The 25,555-nt window shown below is 50.8% G+C and overlaps 2 protein-coding genes across 4 annotated transcripts in view; both read right to left on the bottom strand.

Annotated features, from left to right (window-relative positions):
- Nucleotides 1–25,555, bottom strand: part of LOC119379438 (coiled-coil domain-containing protein 125) — a 258,527-nt gene that overhangs the window by 218,710 nt on the left and 14,262 nt on the right. The gene's annotated exons all lie outside the window — the stretch shown is intronic.
- On the bottom strand, nt 17,081–19,503 carry LOC119379437 (piggyBac transposable element-derived protein 4-like). Its single transcript, XM_037648747.2, has 2 exons — nt 19,181–19,503; nt 17,081–18,969 (listed from the first exon to the last, which is right to left on the bottom strand). Exons 1-2 carry the CDS (start codon nt 19,326–19,328, stop codon nt 17,198–17,200), a joined length of 1,920 nt encoding a protein of 639 aa, XP_037504675.1. The 5' UTR covers nt 19,329–19,503; the 3' UTR covers nt 17,081–17,197.

Genomic DNA, 25,555 nt, shown 5'->3' with positions numbered 1-25,555 from the left:
CCGTCACCCTCCTCTCGCCATCCGACCGTGTTTGCACGAGGAAAGGCTTGCTGGTGCCCTTCGCGACCGTGCAAGTCACTCAGGGCAGCACGTCAATTTTTGTTATCAACCCATCTCCGTACAGTGTTACGTTGGTGCGAGGAGAATGTCTCGGCAGCGTGGAACCCCTCGAAGACGCACAATTTATGAACGAACCAGATGGCACGCACTGCCCCAGTTCCGGCACGCTCAGTTCTGTTACCACGTCTGGTTCATCGCCCGCTGATGTATTTGCTTCTTCCATTGCTGACAACCTTACGCCGGTCCAGCATTCCCAGCTTCTAGACCTCTTGGAAGAATTTCGCGCATCTTTCGATATTGCTCAAACTTCTCTCGGCCGCACGTCCACCGTTACGCATCGCATCGACACTGGCGCCCAACCACCACTGCGGCAACGTCCATATCGCGTATCTCCCACAGAACGCCGCGTAATCAACGAGCAAGTCGACGATATGCTTCGACGCGATGTTATTCGACCATCTAACAGCCCCTGGGCGTCTCCTGTCGTACTTGTTGCGAAGAAGGACGGTTCTGTGCGGTTCTGTGTGGACTACCGACGACTCAATAAGATCACTCGTAAGGACGTGTATCCACTACCGCGAATAGACGACGCGATTGACAGCCTACAAGGAGCCGAATTCTTTTCGTCTATCGATTTGCGCTCAGGGTACTGGCAGGTACCTATGGCTGATGACGCTCGACCGAAGGCCGCCTTTGTCACGCCCGATGGCTTGTACGAATTCAACGTCATGCCGTTTGGGCTGTGTAATGCGCCCGCCACCTTCGAGCGCATGATGGATACTGTTCTGCGCAACCTGAAATGGCACACGTGCTTGTGCTACCTCGACGACGTCGTCGTTTTCGCTCCAGACTTCTCCACGCATCTTCAACGCCTCCGGCATGTGTTGACGCGTTTGAGCGACGCTGGTCTGCAACTGAATTTAAAGAAGTGCCGATTTGCAGCACGGCACCTGACAATACTCGGCTACGTCGTGTCCAAGGACGGAATTCTCCCCGACCCAGCCAAACTTCGGGCCGTGACCGAGTTCCCGAAACCTACGTCCGTCAAAGAACTGCGCAGTTTCGTAGGACTGTGTTCCTACTTTCGGCGCTTCATTCGAAACTTCCTCTATCCTCTATTCTATCACCGCTGACGAAGCTCCTCGGAAGTAACGGGCCCCTCCATTCGTGGTCGTCGGAGTGCGACGACGCTTTCGCAAAGCTCCTTCGTTTGTTGACGTCGCCTCCCATACTACGCCTCTACGACCTTACGGCCCCTACAGAGGTACACACAGACGCCAGCGGTGTTGGCCTTGGCGCTGTCCTTGCGCAGCGCAAACCAGGATTCCCTGAATATGTCGTGGCATATGCAAGTCGTACGCTTACTAAAGCCGAGACCAATTACACCGTCACCGAAAAGGAATGCCTGGCGATCATATGGGCCCTTACAAAGTTGCGACCCTATTTATATGGCCGCCCATTTGATGTCATCACCGACCATCATGCACTATGCTCGTTGTCGTCATTCAAGGATCCCTCAGGCCGCCTCGCCCGCTGGGCACTCCGCCTACAGGACTACGATATTCGCGTGCTGTACCGCAACGGACGCCAGCATGCTGACGCCGACGCCCTCTCGCGCTCCCCCTTGCCTGACGACGATGCCCCCTGCTCGGTACCTAACAATGTTGTTTCTTCCATCGACGTTCACACCATCGCTGCCGAACAACGCAAGGATAAATGGATCGCCTCGCTGATAGACTTGCTCACTGATACGTCGGCAACACCAACCACTCGCGCGTTGTGTCGTCAAGCCCACCATTTCACCATTCGTGACGACCTACTGCACCGACGCAATTACAACGCCGACGGCCGCCAGTGGCTACTTGTGATACCCCGCAGTCTGCGTTCTGAAATATGCGAGTCTTTCCACTCTGATCCACAATGCGCGCACTCTGGGGTATCAAAAACTTACCACCGCATTCGACAACGATACTTCTGGCGAGGGATGTACCGCTACGTGCAGAAGTTCGTTCGCTCCTGCCTCGATTGCCAACGCCGAAAACCTTCAACGCACGTGTCACCCGCCGGTCTACAACCATTACCTTGCCCGAACCGTCCGTTCGGGCGCGTGGGCATCGACTTGTACGGACCACTTCCTCTGACATCGGCTGGTAACCGCTGGGCCATCGTCGCTGTTGACCACCTTACGCGATACGCCGAAACCGCCGCTCTCCCAGCGGCTACAGCGCGCGATGTTGCCTCCTTCCTGCTACACCGATTCATGCTGCGTCACGGTCCACCCCAGGAGCTTCTCAGCGATCGAGGCCGTGTCTTCTTGTCGGAAGTCGTCTAAGCCATTCTAAAAGAGTGCCGTGCTGTTCACCGCAAAACTACTGCTTACCACCCGCAGACGAATGGGCTCACCGAACGCTTTAACCGCACGCTCGGCTACATGCTCTCAATCTACGTCGCCGCCGATCACACAAATTGGGATGCCATTCTGCCCTTCGTCACCTACGCCTATAATACCGCCCCTCAAAGCACAACTGGTTTTTCACCCTTCTTCCTATTGTACGGAAGGCACCCGTCGCACACCATCGACACGATACTCCCATACAAGCCGGATTCAAATGAGTGTGCGCCGATATCTGACACAGCCAGGCTTGCGGAAGAGTGTCGCGAGCTTGCCAAGACGTTTACAACGCAGGAACAAGAGCGGCAGAAGAGCATTCGCGGTGGAACCACCACTTCTGTGTCCACGTTCCTCCCTGGAGCGCTCGTATGGCTCTCGGTCCCTACCACTGCAACTGGCCTCTCTACAAAACTACTGCCGAAATACGAAGGCCCCTACCGGGTCGTCGAGCGCACATCCCCGGTCAACTACGTGATCGAGCCCATCGAACCATCTTCGGACATGCGCCGTCGAGGGCGCGACATCGTCAACGTGGAGCGTCTCAAGGCCTACTATGACCCACTCACAGTGACGAGCTGTTAGGTCGCCGGGCGGCTCCCTTTTCGTACCCGGGGAAATTGTAGCGAAGCCTTTATTCAGTAATGGGTTGCGCTCTCTATAGCCTTCTAGTGGGTCGTCGCCTTTGGCTCTACGCGCTCGCGCTCTGAGTCCGTCTTTGTGCCTTGACTGTCGCCATTGCATATCGTCGCCGACTACCGTCCAATAAACGCCTCAACAGGAAGAAGAAGCAAGGAGCTGGCGGGAGTGGCCACGGAGGCACAGCGTTCGAGAGGCCACGTTTCGTGAGGGCTACCCGGGTCAACCGCTGGGCAGCCTCCTGACGGGTCGCGCTCCTGCGGGCGCTGGTGACCAAGGTGTCCGTGTCCTGCCCGGTACCTGGCCGGTTCCTGCCTGCTTCTTTCCTGCGCTTGCTGGTTCCGGTCTGCCTGCCTGAACGCGTGGTCCACCACCACTCACCCTGCTGCTCACTTAGCCGCGCCGCTACGTTCCGTCTATCTGCTGAGACGGTCGACCGTCGGCCTGCTGTGCTGCAGACGTTTACCCGGGACGTGAGCAGGACGTCAACGAATGTGAGCGCATCACTCTAGGACATTCCACGCTTATTGACCTTTTCGTTTGAAGGGTATTTGGGGGATATCTGTTATGCGTGTATTGTCTTCGAAGGTTGTTTCTGCTTGATAATATATGTTGCTTACCAGCTTTATCGTGCAAGGCTCCTTCCTTCATTGCACCGTACATGAATCAAAGTGACGGTCCGCACCTCATTCTTTACATTTCTGGCGTCCGCGAGACAGGACTAAGCTCTCTTAACATCTTTTGAGAGCCTCACTTTGTTCACGTGCGGTGGTTGAAAGATGGATGCCGAAAGACTGATAGGTGCAGGTAAAGAGTTGGGACTTACAGGCAAGGAGCTCCAGCAGTGGATAGAGAAGGAACGCGATAGATAAAGCGAGGAGTACGCGCTAAAGCGTGAGGCAGCTAAAGAAGATCATGAACGAGAGTTACAGCGGCAAGCTGGAGAACGCCACTTGCTTGAGCTTCAGCTGCGCGTGCAGGAATTACAAGCTGGTCAAGCAGTCCTCGCCGAACCAACTGATCGTGACGCAAGCACTCAAGGGTTTCGAAGCCCGCACAAGGTCATTCCGGCGTTCAATGAAGCCCGTGACGAGCTGGATGCGTACATTCAAAGGTTCGAGCGAGTGGCCACTAACCAGGGATGGCCTAGTGACAAGTGGGGCCTCTCCTTGAGCTTGTGCTTAACGGGGGAAGCTCTGTCGGTAGTCGGACGCATGTCCGCTGAAGATGCGACTGACTTTGTGAAGCTTAAGTCGACATTGCTTCAGAGGTTCCGGTATACACAGGAGGGCTACCGAGTCAAGTTTCGAGAGGCCAAACCGGAAAATGGCGAAACAGGACGTCAATTTGCTGGCAGATTACTGGGGTATTTCGACCACTGGCAAGAGATGGCGAAAACCGAAAGAACATATGACGCCTTGCGAAACCGGGTTGTCTCAGAGCAATTCTTGCTTCAATGTGACCAGAAGCTCGCTATATTTCTGAAAGAGCGAGGTTGTCAAGACTTGGACAGTTTGGCCGAAACAGCCGATCAGTACCTCGAAACTCGGGGCCTGACCCACCTGGCGAGAGGTAAAGATGGAACTGTGTATACGAAGAGTGGCACACCAGCCAAAGAGCCCTCAGGCTCTCAGGGAAAGCCCCACTGCTTCATATGCAACAAGCGAGGACACAAGCCATCAGACTGCTGGTCTAGGTCTACGGGAAGCAAGACAGCGAGCGGCTGGAACGGGAAGAATCCGAAAAGCTTTCCCAAAGATACGAAGGAGAGCAACGAGGCTTCGTGTTCTCTTTCACGGCCTGACCAAGCACCGAAAGAAAACAACCACTGCGAACAACACAGCGGTGTTACAGACACGGAAGGTACGAGTCGTGAAAAGATTGGTTCGGGTGCGCATAGCGTGGTTGGACCGAAACGTCGACCAGAAGGAATGCCTACAACGCAAGGGTGTCTAGAAGGGCAAACCGTAACCGCACTGAGAGATACCGGTTGTGACACTGTCGTGGTAAAGCGCGCACTCGTTCCAACCAATAAGTTCACTGGAGAAACGCGAACTGTCTATTTATTAAACAGTTCCGCCCATTATCTTCCAGAAGCAAGAGTGGAGATTGACTGCCCCTTTTTCAAGGGCATAGTACTTGCCGTATGCATGGAGCAACCACTCTATGATGTGGTACTGGGCAATATTCACAATGATTACCCTTCTCTCGTGCTACCTGAAAACAAAGATGACACCAAGAAGTCGACCCCGCCGGATGCAAAAGAAGGAATAAATTACGACTCGTATGAGAGGGAAAAGGATGACTACGTTCGTGACAGTGACGTGGCTGCTGTGTCGCGATCTACTTCACGAAAATCGCCAAAGTTGCCAGTAGCCGTCGCCAGCCCATTAGACATTGATCCCGATGCATTGGCGGTGCTGCAGAAGGACGATCAAAGTCTCAGCGGTTGCTTCGCGGACGTGGGCAAGACCAGAACGACGCGATCTACCACTGCCACCTTCGTCCTCATCAACGACCTTCTCTTCAGGCGGTATAAGTCCGCTACAAATAGAGAAGTGGAGCAACTGGTTGTGCCGAAGGACCTTCGAGCATCCGTTTTGAGGATCGCACACGAAGGCATCCTTTCCGGACACCAAGGGACCAAGCGGACTGCGGACAGGGTTTCGGAAGAGTTTTACTGGCCTGGCATGCAAGCTGATGTCACGCGGTACGTGAAGTCGTGCGACATTTGCCAGAGGACCATTCCAAAGCACCTGGTAGGACGCGTGCCTCTTGGGAACATGCCAATCATCAATACGCCATTCCAGCGCGTCGCAATCGATATCGTCGGTCCGCTATCGCCTAGATCGGCCAATGGCAATCGATATGTTTTAACAATGGTTGACTTTGCAACGCGTTACCCAGACGCGGTTGCTCTGCCAAGTATTGATACTGAGAGGATCGCCGAGGCGTTGCTTGAGATGTTTTCCCGCGTTGGAATCCCACGGGAAATAGTTACTAACCGAGGTACCCAATTCACCTCGCAACTGATGAAGGAGTTAAGCCGCCTGCTTTCCTTTAAACAACTACCATCGACGCCTTACCACCCAATGGCAAATGGCCTAGTGGAACGCTTTAACGGAACGTTAAAACAAATGATCCGACGAATGTGCCAAGAAAGCCCCAAAAATTGGGATCGCTACTTGGCCCCATTTTTGATCGCGTACCGAGAAGTCCCACAGACGAGTTTGGGTTTCTCCCCTTTTGATCTCCTGTACGGCCGCTACGTCAGAGGACCAATGGCTATACTAAAGGAGCTTTGGTCAAGAAGACAATTGGATAAAAAGACAAAGACGACCTACGGCTACGTTGTCGAGCTGCAAGAACGGCTGCACGAGACGTGCCAACTCGCCCATGAGGTGCTTCGAAGACCGAAGGCTACGCAGAAACAATACTATGATCGCAAGGCGAAGACACGGCACCTTTCCGTGGGAGACAAAGTGCTGCTTTTGCTGCCTTCAGAAAACAACAAGCTCATCTTGACGTGGAAAGGACCCTTCGCCATCACTGAGAAGAGAAGCGACAGTGACTTCGTCATTGACTTGGGCACGCGCAAAAGTACTTTCCATATCAACTTACTCAAAAAGTACGAGGAGAGAGACTCAGGCGACTCATCATCGCCGGCAGAACATCGAGCTGCTGCCGCTTTCAGCTCTCGCGAAAACATGGAGAAGAATGACCCTCCGTGTATTGTACTGAAGCGGAAAGAAACATACCAGGACGTGAAAATCGACACGGAGTTGCTGGTGGAACAAAGCGCCGAAGCTAAGGAAGCGTTGCGTACATTTCAAGACATATTCTCGGATTTACCTGGAAAGACGCATCTCGTAGATGCCAGCTAAGACTTACCACTGACTCACCAGTGCATGTCCGTCAATATCCGGTACCTTTTGCGGTCGAAAAGGCTATAGAAGATGAAGTACAAGAAATGCTCACGCAAGGTATCATTGAACCGTCGCACTCACCATACCAGTCGCCGGTAGTAGTAGTGAAGAAAAAAGATGGCAGCATGCGGTTGTGCATTGATTTCAGGCAATGAAATCGAGTGGTCATCATGGACAACGAGCCAATACCAAGAGTAGACATGATGTTCGCCAAGTTGGGAAAGAGTCGTTACTTTTCGAAGTTCGACTTCACCAAAGGGCCAAAGGGTATTGGCAGGTACCAATGCAGCCGGAGAGCAAATATATGACCGCTTTTCAATCATCATCGGGCTTGTATCAGTTCTGCTTCATGCCGTTCGGTATAAAAACTGCGCCAGCTGTTTTTACACGGTTGATGAGGAAAGCAGTGCACGGTATTCCTCATATCTACCACTACTTTGATGACGTATTGATTGCCACAGAAACATGGGAGGAACACGTCCATACCCTCCAACGATTCTTCCAACAACTCAAGAACGCTGGCCTAACCATCAAACCATCCAAATGTGAAGTTGGCTTCACTTCTGTGAAATTTCTGGGACATATTGTTGGCCACGGCATATTATGTCCACAGATAGAGACGCTGGAGAAAATCGAAGCCGCTAAGAGGCCGACTACCAAGAAGGAAATCCGTTCATTCCTCGGCCTTACCGGATACTACCTAGACTTTGTGCCAAATTATTCTGCAGTGTCGGCACCTCTCACAGAACTGACCCGCAAACGAGCACCCAACAAGCTCCTCTGGGAGGCGCGTCATCAGGAAGCATTCGACAAACTACGACACTTGCTTTCTGCTAAGCCGATTCTGCGCTCTCCAGATTTAGAGCAGCCGTTTGTACTACGTACAGACGCATCATCGACAAGCCTCGGAGCTGTCTTACTGCAACGTCACGATGGAGTTCTACACCCGGTCGCATATGCGAGTAGGAAGCTACTGCCAAGAGAAGCACGCTACTCTACTATTGAACGGGAAGGCCTTGCCCTTGTCTGGGCCATACAAAAGTTTCACGTCTTTCTCTATGGCAAGCGCTTCTTATTACAAACAGATCACGAACCCCTTTCCTACATCAATTCCGCTAAGCATGCGAACAACAGGGTGCTACGCTGGAGTTTGTTAATCATGGAGTACGACTTTACTACAGAGTACATCAAAGGCAGTGACAACATAGGAGCCGACTACTTAAGCCGAGCATCGTAGCTCCTTGTTATCGTCTGTATATATGTAAATATTTCTGTTACATCCTTTGTGAACGCGTGTGTGACCTCTTGTGATGCGTGAACGATGTTAAGAACTGTGTCCTGTGTCTTTTGTGCGACAGTGAAACACGTCCTCATTCTGCAAGCCGACTATACAGCGCAAAGTTGTTTCAAGTGAATCAACTTTCTTGAGTGAGGGGTAGTGTGGTGAAATAGTGAAGACGAGGACAGCAGCGAGGAATGCGACACGTTGCGGACAAAAATGGGGCGCGTGGTGGTGGTGGCGAAGAAAAAAGGAAGAAGAAGCAAGGAGCTGGCGGGAGTGGCCACGGAGGCACAGCGCTCGAGAGGCCACGTTTCGTGAGGGCTACCCGGGTCAACCGCTGGGCAGCCTCCTGACGGGTCGCGCTCCTGCGGGCGCTGGTGACCAAGGTGTCCGTGTCCTGCCCGGTACCTGGCCGGTTCCTGCCTGCTTCTTTCCTGCGCTTGCTGGTTCCGGTCTGCCTGCCTGAACACGTGGTCCACCACCACTCACCCTGCTGCTCACCTAGCCGCGCCGCTACGTCCCGTCTATCTGCTGAGACGGTCGACCGTCGGCCTGCTGTGCTGCAGACGTTTACCCGGGAGCGAGTTTGCAATATGCAGAGCGCTCATCGCATGACAACAGCAGCGGCGCGCTATTGGCTGCGCGCACAAAGGGACGCCGCTGCGGACTCCGCCTAGCAACGGCCGCCACGACGAGACGACACACTCTCCTTCTCGGGGTGCCTTTCGCGGGTATTTTAAACGGTGAACGCGGCCGCCGGGCCCCGTGGAATTTTCGTCGCCGCTTGTGAACTGCTACTGCTCTCGCGTTGACCGAAGACGCCGTCGTTGCCGTAGGGTTCGACTGTGCTTTGTGCATTTTGTTTTGTTATAACGGTGAACACGTTCGCCCATGAACATTTGTGTTGTCGCCACTGTCTTTTGTGCCTTGGCGCTGCGGCAAGATGCGATCGGCCGTTGTGTTCTACTGTGCGTTTACGCTTTTTTTTCTTTTTTTAACAGTGAACACGCTCGCCCTTGAATATCTGTGCTGTCTGCTGTGTCTTTTGAGCCCTCGCGTGTTGTCGCAAGACATAATCGTTGTTGTGTTGGACTGATTGCTTTTGTTTATTTTTTTAACGCTGAACACGCTTTCACGTGAATATATGTGTTGTCGCCAGTGTTTTTTGTAATCTCCCGTTGTCGCAAGACGTGATCGCCGCGGGTTCGAGTGTGCGTTGTGTTTTTTACAGCGAAAGCTGTTATGAGATCATTTCACCGGCCGTTTTTGGCGCCGTAGTTGTCCGCCGCCGCCGCCGCCGCCGCCGCCGCCGCCGCCAGTGTCCGTAACCAGTATCGCTCGAAATAAGAAAAAAAAACGAAATAAGAAAAAACTTACAGGATGGAACGAGGTTCGAACCTGGGCCCTCTGCGTGGGAGCCCAGTATTCAACCTCTGAGCCATGCCGGTGCTTGAAACTGCTTTGCAAAAAGGTCCTATACAGGCTTCATGTCGGGGAGAACCCACATTAGCATATGCAATATAGCGTGGTAGAAGAGTAAAATAAGCACCAAGCGTCGCACAACGCGAATTCTGTCCCCATGCGTCACACAATGCGAATTGCGCAACGAGTAGGTTGTGAATGCTTCCAACCAAGGAGGTTTAAACCTCCTTGCTTCCAACCCATTACAGGGCTCTGCCATAATTCTTCGTCGTCATCAGGCACAGCATCAACAGAGTGCGCATAATGCGTTACATGCGTTTAGCAGGTATCGCGGCTCTCCGTAGAATGACGAAAATTGGCACAGTGCCTGCTGCCCTACTTCTCAAAAATTACAATAATTTATAGCGTAGTGGGTTCCTCGCAAGTGCACTTGTATTGGTTGCCAAGGAAACCCATAAGCGCATGATCCATTTCCTCGGGGTCTCAGTAAAATTACAATGATTTAGAGCGTAGTGGGTTCCTCGCAAGTGCACTTGTATTGGTTGCCAAGGAAGCCCATAAGCGCATGATCCATTTCCTCGGGGTCTGAGTAAAGTTCTTCGCCCCCCCCCCCCGTCTCTCTCCCGCGTCAACGTATGTTAACAGTATGACGGGAGAGGGAAATAGCGACCGGGCGTCACCCAATGCAAATTACATAACTGGTGGGCCGTTTAAAGCTTCCAACCCATTACAAAGGGCTGAGCCATAATTCTTCATCGTCATCAGTCGTCGCGTCAACAAAGTGCACATAATGCCTTACAGAGGTGTAGCTGGTGCCTCGCTTCTCCGCAGAATGACGAATATTGGCTTAGTAGGTGCTTCCCAACTTCACCAAAATTGTGATTTATGGCGTAGTGGGTACCTTTCTAGTGTACTTGTATTGTAGCCCCAAAAGAGCTTACAACGGGCTCTAGAAACGCCGCTCTTCCAGCTTTCGCTGTGACTGTGCTGCGGTCTCAGCGCAGGCCTGGCGTCTTTTTTATTATTATTATTTTTTTTTCGCGGCTGTTCTTGCCAACGCATTTCGCAGCCCTGAAACTCCGGTGTTGTACGGCTATGACCACGGAAAACAGCGCATGTGAGACGTCGGCGCGCCGCACGATCGAATGCGTTGAAGACAATGACAGTTGATCGCCTGACGTTGACGTGGTTCGGGCGAACATCACTGATGAACAAGACGCCTGCAGCTGTGTAGAATATTACGGCTTGAAGACAAACACATCGTGGGTTGTAGACTTCGTGAAGTCAACAGCAAGGTGTGAAAGGTAATACAAAAATGGTGTTTCATAACTTCAAAAATAACTTGCGGCACCTTCCGTGGTAATTTAACTTCATGCTTTGGGGATAATGTCTAATGATGAGCCGTCTCAATTAGCAGGGGCGTAGCCAAAAATTTTTTTCGCGGGGGGGGGGGGGGTTGAACCATACTTTATGTATGTTCGTGCGTGCGTTTGTATGTGTGCGTGCCTATATACGCAAGCAAAACTGAAAAATTTCGGGGGGGGGGAGTTGAACCCCCAACCCACCCCCCCTTGGCGACGCCCCTGTCAATTAGGTCGTATTATGTGTGCTCGTTCTACTGCCCTAATTGAATTTTGTGTGTATTTCTTTTTTTTGTAAATTTGCAATGTCAATCTGGCTCCCAATCTCTGGCCGATGCAACCTTGGGTCCTTGCTCGCTATTGTTTGTAATTTAACTATGTTCTGTCAGTCCAGGTGCTGGCAATTCTTTCCAACTGAGCTTCAGTCAATCTTTCTAAGGGGCTATGCATGCCCAGGTGCGTTAATCTCTCTATGCTGGTGCTTTCGGGCAAGCCTAGGGCCTGTTTAAAAGCTTTCCTTACGAATATACTGATTTTGTCCTTTTCTGTCTTGTTCCATTTAAGCCTAAGAATGCTAGCCTCCTTCATCCCGTGATACTTGTTTGTGATTCTCCTGATCAGCCAGTTGCCTTAGTGACCTTAGACACTATTTTTATAAAAGCATTGCTGTTAGTTCGCTTCGACTCAATGTTGAGTACAAGGACCCTAACTTGTTCAATGATGGGGATGCCCCCCACGTTTTTCGCGCAAGTCTGTATCTGCTCGCACTCTCTCTCTTTGATGTATCTCTTGAGCCACCTGCAGTTAAGTATGGGTCTGTAAAGGAGTTCTGATTTCTCTGGTGAAAATTAAAGCCTAGTGCCTGTGAGGTAGACTTCCACTTTATCTACCACTTCCTGTAACTTCTGTTCCATTTACCCATCACTGCCTTGCGAGATCCATATGGCAACATCATCCATGTATACGGAGCGATTGATTCCTTCGATGTCTTCACGTTTTTGTGACAATCCTGTCATAATGAGATTAAGAGCACGAGCGTTATCATGGAGCCCTGAGGTGTAACTAAACTGTCCATGCTCCTCACCAGGGGCGTAGCCAGGGGGGGGGGGGGGTTGGGGGTGTTCAACCCCCCCCCTCCAAAAATTTTTCAGTTTTGCTTGCGTATGTATGCACGCGCACATACAAACGCACGCACGAACATACATAAAGTATGGTTGAATCCCCCCGAAAAGAATTTCTGGCTACGCCCCTGCTCCTCACCTCAGACTCGAGTTACCCCATGTTGGATGTAACCTTCCTATTCGTTAGGAAGCATCGGATGTACTTGTATGATCTTTCTCTGAGGTTTAAGTTGGTGACCTAAGTGAGTATGGCCAAATGTGCAGGTTTGTGGAATACTTTCGTGGCGAAACCATAATGTAGCTTTGGTTCACATTGCGTTCTGATTGCTCTGATTACTTTCCCATCTTATGGTACCTACGCCATAAGATAGGAAAATAACTAGAACACAATTACTTATGTGGCTGCGGCACTTTTTCGATTTTGTTTCGCCAGCCGCTTACGCCACGTATAAGGGCGGCGAAGGCACACATAATACGACCTAATTGAGACGGCTCATCATTGGACATTATCCCCAAAGCATAAAGTTATTACCACGGAAGGTGCCGCAAGTTATTTTTGAAGTTATGAAACACCATTTTTGTATTACCTTTCACACCTTGCTGTTGACTTCACGAAGTCTACAACCCACGATGTGTTTGTCTTCAAGCCGTAATATTCTACACAGCTGCAGGCGTCTTGTTCATCAGTGATGTTCGCCCGAACCACGTCAACGTCAGGCGATCAACTGTCATTGTCTTCAACGCATTCGATCGTGCGGCGCGCCGACGTCTCACATGCGCTGTTTTCTGTGGTCATAGCCGTACAACACCGGCGTTTCAGGGCTGCGAAATGCGTTGGCAAGAACAGCCGCGAAAAAAAAAATAATTAAAAAAACACAACGCACACTCGAACCCACGGCGATCACATCTTCCGACAACGGGAGATCACAAAAAACACTGGCGACAACACATATATTCACGTGAAAGCGTGTTCAGCGCTAAAAAAATAAACAAAAGCAATCAGTCCAACACAACAACGATTATGTCTTGGGACAACACGCGAGGGCTCAAAAGACACAGCAGACAGCACAGATATTCAAGGGCGAGCGTGTTCACTGTTAAAAAAAGCAAAAAAAGCGTAAACGCACAGTAGAACACAACGGCCGATCGCATCTTGCTGCAGCGCCAATGCACAAAAGACAGTGGCGACAACACAAATGTTCATGGGCGAACGTGTTCACCGTTATAACAAAACAAAATGCACAAAGCACAGTCGAACCCTACGGCGACGACGGCGTCTCCGGTCAACGAGAGAGCAGTAGCAGTTCACAAGCGGCGAAGAAAATTCCACGGGGCCCGGCGGCCGCGTTCACCATTTAAAATTCCCGCGAATTCACCCCGAGAAGGAGAGCGCGTCGTCTCGTCGTGGCGGCCGTTGCTAGCCGGAGTCCGCAGCGGCGTCCCTGCGTGCGCGCAGCCAATAGCGCGCCGCTGCCGTTGCCATGCGTTGAGCGCTCTGCATATTACAAACTCGCTACCCGGGGCGTGAGCAGGACGTCAACGAATGTGAGCGCATCACTCTAGGACATTCCACGCTTATTGACCTTTTCGTTTGAAGGGTATTTGGGGGATATCTGTTACGCGTGTATTGTCTTCGAAGGTTGTTTCTGCTTGATAATATGTGTTGCTTACCAGCCTTATCGTGCAAGGCTCCTTCCTTCATTGCACCGTACATGAATCAAAGTGACGGTCCGCACCTCATTCTTTACATTCCCGTTGCACTCTTCTTCGCAACGGCGCTATGGACGCTCGCGAAGCTGAACGTAAACGGCAACGCTGGCAAGCGTTGCACTCTCCTTTGCAACTGCGCTATGGACGCCTGCGAAGCTGAACGTAAACGGCAACGCCGGCAAGCGAATCTCGAACCTTCGAAAGTGCGTGTTCGCTGTGCTTCCGTCATTCTCTCTCTGTGCAGCGGTGTGCGAAACGTCATGAACAACCTCAACGTCGGCGCTAGTTGCAGCGGCAGCTCCACCGCCGCGGAGCAGAGGAAGGCTCGGGAAGCCGAACGTAAACGTCAGCGTTGGCAAGAGGTAATTCAAACGCCTCGACAACCACCGTCTCATAAGTCACATAAGAGAAACGGAAACTCGATTGCGCACCCCCCGCGATGCTTTCGCATCCCACCATGGTTGCCCGTAGGGGGAGGTGATGCGTAATTTCTATCTCCTTCGCCAGCACCCCCATAGAATGCAGCCCGCAAACTTCGTAGTGCGTTTCCAGCACATGCGGATCTCTTGGAGAGGCATCGCACTTGTGCTCTAATATAGGAGGCGCATATCTACAGAAAAAAAAGCGCATTTGAAAAAAATAGACCCCCGCATGCACTTTGCCTCTTGTACAGATTGACCTGACGTTTCCAAATCAACGGGAGGTTATATAAAAGCGCAAAACCATTTTCTCCTCGCCTCACGCAAGCCGAGCCGAGCTTTATCCGACTTTCAGTAGCGAGCGCCGTTGGTGCGGAGGAGGAGCGGGCCACGCCCACGTCTGCAATAACACTCTTTCCGTGCGATTGGGACGGCCGGAGAGAAACCCGCCGGCGCGCAGTCTCGGAGGCCATCCCACGTAGCAAAGATTAACGGAGCCGTACAGTAGATGGTTCGGTCGCACTCATGTTTCATCTGATCGCGGGCGCTCGCGCGCCTCCCTGCATAACCAGGGAGGTCATGGCGCAGTTATGGGCACCTCCGTGGCATGCGAAAGCAAAGAGCGCAATATTTTCAGAAGATATGTGAATGAACACACACGTATAGCGTTCAAGAAAGCCAGAATGACAATACTAAACCCGCACGGTATATTGCGACCACAAAACATAAACAACCAGGGTGCATGTAAAAAGAGCATTATTTGGGCGGCTCTCTTTGTACGAAGTTGAAACGCGCGATCAGCATTTGTGTTTGGTTTGTGGCGCACAGCTAATGCACATGTCCATGCCTTGTTTATTTCGAAAAAAACAACAGACGCTACTGCGGAGGGTGTAGAGATACTTGCGGCTAAAAAAATGAGCCGAGGAAAGCAGCACAGCGTTGCACAGCTTGCGCAGAAACAAGGTGGTGTCGATATCTGACGAGTGTTTATGACGCGTATATAAAATCACAGTGGGAAATACATTGGAGATGTATTGCAGTGCAGGGTTATCTTAGAAGCTTGACAGTGCCACCTCCTCTGCAACGAACATTTTTCTTGAACGCCGACCTCAGATCGGAAGCGCACGCCACTAGAGAACAGCAGTTCGGCTTTGCGAAGCGGTGCGCCTCTTGCAGCTTCCGTCAGGGTGAGTTTTTAAGCGCGCAGAGCTCCGACATTGAGGGCTCGTCGATTTGTGGCAGCACAGTGAGGTCCGATGACCGTTCGGCGCTAAATGACGAAAGAAACAGCCGCGTTTTCTTGGTCTGAAAGCTTCGCCGTCGACTGCGGCTCAGCCTCTCCGTTGCCTCTCCTTATGCAGATGCTAGCAGACGATTCCGCGACGGCTCCCAACAAAAAATGGCGGACGCGCCCAGTGTTGCCGGATCATCAAGCATTATGAATATCCCCTATTTTCCTGATCTCAGAGCACCACACAATTGTATGATTTTCGGAAATCATGTAGGTCGAATCAGGTTTTGCAGTATTGTTAAGGTAAGCTTAAATATACGTAAGTACCACCTAAACACTTCATAATTTCTGCCACCCGCCCCGCCCCACCCCTGACCCAATGAAACTCTATATGTCCTAACAAAACTGCAAGGACTTGAAAAAGAAAAGCTCTGTCACAAGCTCCACGCAGTTTCTGTTGTGAATATTACTGGCATATACCTCGATCACTGCAATAAGGTACAGTCGCGCTCAATATGACTTGCAACACGGGAGCGCGTAGCCTCATGAGTTCAAAGGTTGCGCATGGCTTCAACTTGCTCTCATTTCAGCAACTAAATGGTACTTTCTTAACTGTAATCGTCCCCGAGTTCGAGAAAAGCGTTTAGTTTTGGAAATAAGGGATAGTGGAAGTCATGCGCAGTCTTTTAACTCGTGAGGCAACGCGCTCCCGCGTTGCAAGTCATATTGAGCGCGACTATACCTCTTTAGGTGGAACTGTGCGGAAGATATAGACACATATTTTTTACTTCGAAAGTTGCTACGAGATCACAACCGCCGGCAGGCGTAGTTCTTCGCCGCCGCCGGTATCCGCTATGGCGCGCAATGAGAAAAGATATTCAGGATCGAGCGGGATTTGAACACAGGCCCTCTGCGTGGCCGTCGAGTATCCTACCATAGAGCCACGCCGGTGCTTGAAACTCTTTCGCAAAAAAGACCCTATACAGGCGTCATTCCGGGCAAGGTTATATATCGTGCTAGAAGAGTGAAATATCCAAGCATCTCGCAATGTAAATTGCCTAACAAGTGGGTGGTTTAAAGATTCCAACCATTAAAAAGGGCTCAGCTGTAATTCTTCATCATCATCAGCCACAGCATCAACGAAGTGCACACAATGCTTTGCATATGTGTAGTGGTACCTCGCTTCTTGGATTCTACAGAAGTGGGTGCTTCCGTACTTCGCAAAATTATGACGATTGATGGCGCACCTTGAAACTGTGCTTGCAGTAGTCGAACCAAGAGAGTTTAGAACGGGCTCTAGAAAGGCCGCTCCTTCGCTGTGATTGTGATGTGTGCTCGGCGCAGGCCTGGTTCTTTCTCTTGCGTATCTTTGTTTTTAGAATGAATGGTGCGGAAACCGGTGGACCATTTAAGACCCGAGCCTTAACCCTTTGTTGGACACAACGAGGGAACAAAAGTTATCATGTTTAAAACATTTTTAGTGAGCTATTTATCACTTCTTGATCCCAAGAAAACAAATCTGAAAGTCGAGAAGTGTTTTATTGCAAAGAAAAAAGTGGGACCTATATGTCCCACTGTCCACTTAGGTCACTTCGATAAAGTGGGACTCATATGTCCCGCTGTCCACTTGAGGCAGTTCACACTTTCTTGTGAAATGGTGCGAAGCAAGTTGCACACAGCGGAACATTGCACACTTTGCACATATACCTCGTGCGGACTTCTCTTTTGCTGGTTGAGCGGCACCGCCGTCGCGTGCCTGTGAAGCTTGGGTGGTGAGTGTTTCCGGAGAACCGACTCTCATCCGGAACACCAGTCATCGCGCGACCGTTGCTCTTGCCTCGCTTATTCTTGAAGGCAGTGATGGTCCTCCGAGGCTTGCGGAAGCTCCTTTGTGCGATGAGTTGTCTGCCAAGCTTGAGGCGGAAGTGAAGGTATCCAACATTCTCGATGGAGTTGGCTTGTATAAATGCGTTGACAATCGCCGCATCAAGAATGAAGTAGAAAATTCTACTCCACCATCGCTTAGACCGCCGGTCTGCAGGGTAGGCATTCCTCTTTTGATCGAACTTGTCGACGCCACCCATCCATGCATTATAATCTTTGACCACCTGAGGGCACTCCACTGATATTTTTTTGCCATTCGGCAGCGTCCTTTGAACATCGACGCGACATTCTGGTTCGTGGTAATTGGACATCAGGTGGACATTCTTTGTGTCCCTCCACTGGTAGGCAATGACGTCCCGCTTTCTTCGCCACAAGTATGAACCCCTGTCCATCTTGTTGTCAGTTTTCACCTCAGGCGGAAGGTCTTTCTTGTTTGTACGGAAAGTTCCGCAGGCAAAAATGCCTATGTCCCGCAATTCTTGCAAAAGTTTTGTTGATGAAAAAAAATTATCGAAAAACAACTGAGAACCAGTGGGCACGACACCATCTGCTAGTGAGAGAACAATATGCTCACCTAATGTGCGGTCAAGTGGTTTTTGAGCGTTTTTCCCCTCGTAGAGTTGAAACTGGAGCAGGTAGCCCGTTTCGGAGTCTGCGAGGGACCATACCTTGTAGCCCCTCTTTATCTTGGGCTTCATAGGCATGTATTGCTTCAAGCTTGAGCGTCCTTTGAACAAAATCATGCTTTCATCAACTGCAACATGTGTCGATGGGCTGTACTCCGTCTGAAACTTTTTGTTCATCATGTTGATCAAAGGACGCACTTTATATGCGCGATCAAAATCTTTGTCACCATAGCCTGGCATTTTGTCGTTGTCGTTCAGATGAAGACAATTGCATATCATCTGAAACCGCTTGTATGTCATCACTTTGGCAATTTCATTCACGTAGAAAAAGCTATCGGAAGACCAGTACATTTGAAGTTGATGCATGCGGTTGACGCTCATAAGGATCAGCATCCCAATGTAAGCTTCAAGCTCATCGCGTGTCAGCGGCACCCATCCCTTTCGCTGTGTCTGTTCAGCATAGAGATTTGTCTGTTCTAGAATATGGTCCAACACCTCATTATCGAAATACAAGGAGAACGCGTCAAGGGCAGTGATTGTCGGACTGAGTCTTTGGGAGATCGTGAAGCTGTGATTCGTAGGCGTAGGCATACAAACAGTCGACGTATCCCACTGAGGTCCTTCTGAATCATTTTCAGTGTCGGCTTTCGAAACAGCACTTTTCCTTTTTTTCTTTCTTTTGCCTGCATATGGTGGACGCCGTCTTTTCTTCAGCATGCTCGACGAAGCGGGGGGAGCGTTTTCAACATCACTCTCGTTCTCGCTGGACTCATCGGGTGGTAGATCCCAAACTTCATCTTCACTGCTTTCGAACTCTTCATCATCACTGTTGTTAGAGTTCTCTGGCAAGCTCCAGAATAATTCAAGTGCTTCTTCAGCAGTGAGACGTTTCTTGTTATCTTAATAAAAAAAGAAAAGTAGCAATCAGTATGGACCGAGCTGCCCCCACGCTATTGCTGCGCAACGCTAAGCCTAACGTGGAACAGGTGATTCCCACTACTATTCGTAAAACAGGTTCCGTTTATCTATGCACTGCTAAACATCACAAAATATACCTGCTAGTTGTTTGTAAGTGGTTACTGAAGTGCAAGAAAGACAAGATTTACTCACCAGACATTTTTTTCTTGCTTGAAAGAACCTCACAAAAACACCGAAAAACTGCAACGCGCAAGTGAAAAAACAAAAACTGCTTCTTGCCTTGTTGCGTGCTTCCACCTAGTGGAAACGCCACGAAATTGCATACAGAATGTTCTAGCATACTCAATAGATGGCGCTAGTGGCTTGTATGTGATTGCATGAGCTCTCTCAAAGAGCTAGGGCGCCGAGAGCGTGGAATAATAAGTGGGACGTATATGTCCCGCTGTCCAACAAAGGGTTAATGCTCATGATAAATCAAACAAATCCTAACATTATAGTCACGAGCTCCAACAAGTCATTCAAGTTTAAAACTCCTCGAATGGCCGAGAGATAATTCCTTGAGCACATTACAGCTTGAAGCAGTTTGTCTTTGAGAGTGACAAAGCGTCATGTATAGCACAGATGGTGCCTTACTCTTTGAAAACTGCCTGCCACACCTTCCAATGCACCACGTGCACGAGCCACATTAAATAACGAACCGCTGTTTAATTGGTAGGGGTGCGTCGTCGCCAGATCTGCAGACACGAGCGGGTCAGTTTAGCGGAGAACGAAGCTCGCAAATCGGGCTGAGCCAGCTTCATTCGTCTTCGCTACCACATTAATGGTGGTGCTACAAATTTGTACTCATCTCCCTCCCATTATGTACATAATTTTGATCCATTTCAATGTGAATCACCATGTCGCGTATAGAAAGCGGCGTGGTGTCGCACATTTGAAAAAACATGCTCTATAATACGCTTCCATGCCCTCCTACTCGCTCGGTATCCTCCACCGAACCGCCATGTTGGTCTTCATCGCGCCCCACCTATAGGCCGCGGACATAGCGAATTGTGAGATGCCGAGCAATGGCACGGGAGTCTTCGTGGTGGCCATGAATCAGCCAGGGCATTGGAACATGTGTGAGCAGATGCCCATCCTGCACAGCACACCATCTAGTGGCAAGTGTTCCTTCAGACTCCACTCCCCCAGTGCCCATGGCAAGTGGTTGGAACAGATTTGCTTTACCAGGAAGGGAGGAAAGCAGCTGTTGACTCCTCATCAAGGGTTTTTAATAGCGCAGTTGGCCGTAAACCGTGGGCTGTAAAACACAGTTGGCGGGTCTGCGCCACAAGAATTGGGCAAGCCCCACCACAGATTACAAGCATTTATGGGAACTATACGAATGCGTAGCTGGCAGGAGAGAGGATAAACCATTTCATAGCCGTGTATAGTGCGCTATAGCAAGGGGGTGGGAGAGGGAATTGAGCAACACTTTTTGCGCAATATTTCTTAGACAACGGACGAAACAGACATGGACGGGCGTCTGTTTCGTCCGTTGTCTAAGAAATCTTGCGCAAGAAGCGTTGATCATGGAGTACCAACTCACACATTGTGAAGGGAATTGAGGCAAAAAGGCCAGCTATGCTGTTTCCTCAGTCTTCGCAGCTGCCCCAGTTTTGTTGAGCTGGAAGAGCTTCGTAGAACACAAACCAAACATGTTCATAATGAAAAGGGGGGCGCGAATAAAACGGCACACAAGGAAAGATTGACACAGGACGACGCGCTACTAGCAACTGACTTCTTTATTCAGGAAAAAACATATTTAAAACGCAGTTGCTAGTAGCGCGTCGTCCTGTGTCAATCTTTTCTTGTGTGCCATTTTATTCGCGCCCCCCTTTTCCTTATGAACCAACACCAACTCGCCGAACTTTTCATATACCAAACGTGTTATCCACTTCCTTAGTAAACTCTTTGCTCGCTGTCGCAGTCCATGCATTTCTAGGTCTGACAACGGCCCGCAGTACAGATCACTTGCAATTTACAAAGAATTCGGGTGTGAAAAATGTGACCTCCAGCACACACTACGCGCAGAGCAATCGTGAAGCTCAGAGAGCCATCCATACTGCCAAGAACACCATCTGCAAAAACACGAATCATGCAGGCCTTCTCGCTCACAGGGCTGCACCTGCAGGCTTGAAGGTTACTCACCAGCTGAGCTTCTGATAGGCCGCACGCTCAATACGAATGTCCCTACTCTGCCTGGAACACTGAAGCCGAACTGGGGATAACAGCATGAGCACCGGCAAAACAATGCGGTCATTAGTGAGCGAGAAGGCAAACACTGCAACAGGGGGCGTAAAACGAAAGACAAGCCACCGCTGCAGCCAGGCGCAGCTGTCCAAATCAGACATGGGAGCCAACAACAAGGAACCATCGTTCGTCGCAGAAAAGCACATCTGCAAGAGGTTCCAGAATTTGCACCTCCTATCCGAGCAGGCACTGACTGTGCAGAAGCAGCCAACCACATCACCCACAGTGATCGAGCCAACTGGCCACCGCCACGCCTGAACCTATGAGTATGAGCAAGCTGAGGGTCTCTCCCTTCAAAAGGGGGTGTCGTGTCGAGACAACTCGCACCGCTCTTCGGAGAGGGCGCCACGTACCCGTTCCTATCATGTGGGACAGCAACAAGGGCTCGCGGGGGGGGGGGGGGGGGTCGTAAGCAATATGGCGCACGAATGACCACGTCGTTCGTTCTCTTGTTAAAAACCCAAGTGTCTATGTTTTCCCGAACCCCTCAACAACACGAATAAAGGAAACCGCATCGACGGGTGCCCCCGGTCAACTTTATTCCGGCGCTGCCGTCTGCTCGCTTTTATTCGTGTGCGCACAGACGCTATGGCAGGGGTCGGAAACACGCGGCCCGCGGTCATTTCGCTAGCGGTCCGCACCTTCACAAAGAAAAACTCACTACAGGGTCCCTTGTGCCTATAACGACTCGAAGGCGCCTTCTTCTGCGTCGCTGTATTGAGTCCCCCGGCCCCCACCGAAAGCTTTCAGCACCTAACGTGGTTTGGCACTGCCTCAGCGATTGGCACCTCGTTACCAAGCGACGACGTGATGTGATGACTTCATTGTTTCATGGTGATTTTTTGTATCACTCGTGTTGGCGCCGACGCCGCGGGACGCCGACGGTCAACTTTCGCGTTTGATGAGGCATTAAGGCTATCGCCTTTATAGAGTGTTTGTAACTTTGCGAAATGGCACTTCCATTATTTACTTGCCGATTGTGATTAATAACGTTCTGTTCGGGTAAGTGGCACATACGTGACTGGTCTCAAGCACTATTTTTTTTCGTTAGGCATCCCATGGGGTAATTTTATGTTCAATGATAACTATGGGAAAACAGTCTATGTGTTTCATAATCCCGATTTGAGGGATTCTGTAGATCAGTATCGATATGTTTCTGTTTCTGGAATCCTGACGCAAAATCCCCTTCAGAAATGATCCATGTATGAGATACTGGAAATGCGTACTTTCAAATGGCACTGTTGGGTGACATGTATGTCAAAACAACGCACCCCCCCCCCCCCACCGCTTGAACCTTCTTCACTGTCCCATCCCATACGGGACTAAATTTCGCGACTGCGGCCCGCTAGCTGAGGCGAGTTTGACACTTCTGTGCTACGGGGACGTCGAGCAGACGATGCGGCGCGGATGAAGATATATTGAGCAACGCTGTCCAAGGCCATGTTCCAAGAACTCTAAAGCCGTTGGCGGTGGCGCCATCTCATTTTAATTCTACGAGCAGGCTGCGGAAAACCAAGCGAATCGTGTGAAGGAGTGGAAAGGGAGCGAGGTGGTGTAGGCGGAGCCAAGCAGGAGAAGAGCCCACGAGAAGCGCGCGCCAAGCAGAGGTGTTCGGAGACCGGCGAGCGAGAGAGAGAGAGAGAGCGCCGAGCAACAGGTGGATGACCAGCGAAGCATTTAACACACGCCACAGAGGCGGAGACCAGTTTTGTATCTAAGGGCCGGTTCTCAGAGCGAGACCATCACATCGACGACGACAGCGCCATCGGGCTTACGCTTCACTGCAGCACAGAATGTGGGAAAGCCAGCGTACAAAAACAAAGCCTAGACCCATCCCCTAAAAGTTGGCTTCACTTCTAAACACAAATGTATTTTTGGGAAAACATTTTTCCAGGACCAATATAAGCCCCCTTATATCAAAATATGAGGGCCCTAGGATGTTCATATGGTTCAGATAACCGATTTTACCAAATTCCCGATCTACTGAAGAAATTTCCATTCTCCCGCAAATACCCATGGGGTTCATAGTTGTCATCAACCGGAATTACCGAACTTGGCCCCTACACCTAACTTAAAGGGCCAGTAAGCAGGCTTGAACTTTTTTTAACAGGGGTGTGTTTTATGCCGGAGTCCACCAAGATTTCAGTGACGTATTTCCATCACGGAAATGACGTGAAAGAAATGCACACCACGATTAGATGACGGAACTGAGTGGACCCCACGACCTCTCGGTCCGCGACAGCAGATGCCGGGCACGCTGTCCACTGCGCCACTGTCCCACACTCCGGAAGCTTTATATACTCGTCTTTTATGTCTCACACTTTCCTCTCGCAGGGCTCTTGGTCGACGGGGTGGTGTCGGCGTCTGGGAGCGCTAAAGTGAAGTAATGCATCATGGCCATGGCCTCCGCGATTAACTCCTGCAACGCGTCGTTGCTACGCGTCCGTCCCACTCGGAGCGCTTCCAATATGAGAAGTGCAATTTTGTGAACTCCTTAACACCCCAAGTGGGTGCAACCTTACCCTCGGCCTTACTAATAGCATCCACCAATATTAAAAATAGCTGTCCGACGCGCGCCTGCCTTGACCTGTTCCGCCTGGTGTAATACCGCATTCCCCGCTGACGCTTGCCCCGAGATATATCGTGGCCGGGCTACAACTGAGACACGACGCGCGTTGCGTTTCCCTCTAGTCCAGTCGTGGTGTCCAGTAGGAATGGCGACCTTAGCCGAAGTACTGCGTCGAATGAGCGACGCTCTACTGGCTATCACACCGCTTTCTCTGATTACGCTCTCACAGTTAACGACTACAGCTGCCACAAATGTTTGTTTAACCATTCATCATGGACGTTACTCGTTGGGTTAGAGATGTGCCAAAATGCGTTAGCTTGGGTACATTCACGTTAAACGGTGCTGTAGCTGCCAAACACCAACATACTTGTGCAAGCCCTCTTACATCAATGTACAGTAAACATTCTACTTCTGTGAGGACACGTTTTACTTTCGTGTTATACCGATTCCTATGAAGGAGGGATCAACCATGTTTTTGCTACATCTCCCTGTGATCATTGAGTGTGAAACCAGTGCGACAGTGCGGTGTAATCGGTGCAGTGTTGTGGTGTCGTGAGTGGTGCGAACGCAACGGTTGCGTGACGCAACAGAGGCACCACACAACAGACATGTGCGGTGCGCAGAAAATGACGACGTTGGCGGGCTGTGGCGCGTGTTAGCGGGCGAGCGAAAAACGACCACGACCAATGAGAAGGTGGCATGGCGGACGAAAGAGAGAAAGGAGAGGAGAAGACGATGGGCTGGAATGCGAGCAGTCTGACTCGGAGAGCCCGGAGGAAGAACACGCTGGTGCCAGGGTGCGTGTCGTTGAGTTGCGAACACGAGGGCCCGACGGCGTCAAAGGGGCGTCAGCCGTTCTCAGAACCGGACGTTCGCGAGTACGAGGCGTTCCCGCTGTTCGAGCAGCTGGTCCTGGTTCGGAGCCTCCCGTGGGGAGCAGACTTCACCGTCCCGGCTGGCGAGTGTGTTCCTGCTGCCGATACCCAACCACGGGACGAGACCAAGGGCCCACCGCCAGCCTGCATGCTGAGTACGTGGGCAGGGAGGCAGCCGGCCTTCTGTGCCTGAAGGTGCTTCCTTCTACGACCTCTGCACGCTCTTAGAACGAGTCCGCAGCCCCAGTCGACTCAAGTGTCGCAACTACCGGTGACTGTGCTTTCTTTGAACGTTCAACGGAACATCGGTTAGTTATCGTACACCGCCTGTCGTCATAGTTTCAACGCGTGTCTAACGTCACTCTGTATCATTGTTTTTTCTCCTCTTTTTCCCGTTTGTCTTAAATGTTTCTTTTTGTATGTGTGAAAAATGGTTCTTCCCTTCCTGATCTCAGGCACTGCCATAAAACAAACATCCGCAACATAAAACCTGTATTACAAATTGGCGTCCGCGACAGGACGGAACGAGACGAAGCAATTTTTCCTTACTTGCATGACTAGGGAGTCACCGCGATGAGTTTGGCGGATTTTATACAGTTGGACTAGCGCATCGGTTTGCAGGGCGCGGAACTCAGAAAATGGATAGATGAGCAATCGGAAAGGGCTCAGGAGGAGGCTACCAAAGCGTGTGAGGAACGGGTCGCAGAGCGTGAAGCAACAAAACAGCGATTGGAGCTTGAACGGAAGGCACTGGAGCTACACCTTAAGATACTTGAGGCTGAAGGTTCCACTCGAATCAGGGGGAACACGTCCGTCGTTCGTAAACCCTCACAT

This window comes from Rhipicephalus sanguineus, chromosome 1 (assembly GCF_013339695.2).
Source record: "Rhipicephalus sanguineus isolate Rsan-2018 chromosome 1, BIME_Rsan_1.4, whole genome shotgun sequence".
Lineage (NCBI taxonomy): Eukaryota > Metazoa > Arthropoda > Arachnida > Ixodida > Ixodidae > Rhipicephalus > Rhipicephalus sanguineus.
This window is presented reverse-complemented; position numbering and strand designations above follow the sequence as displayed.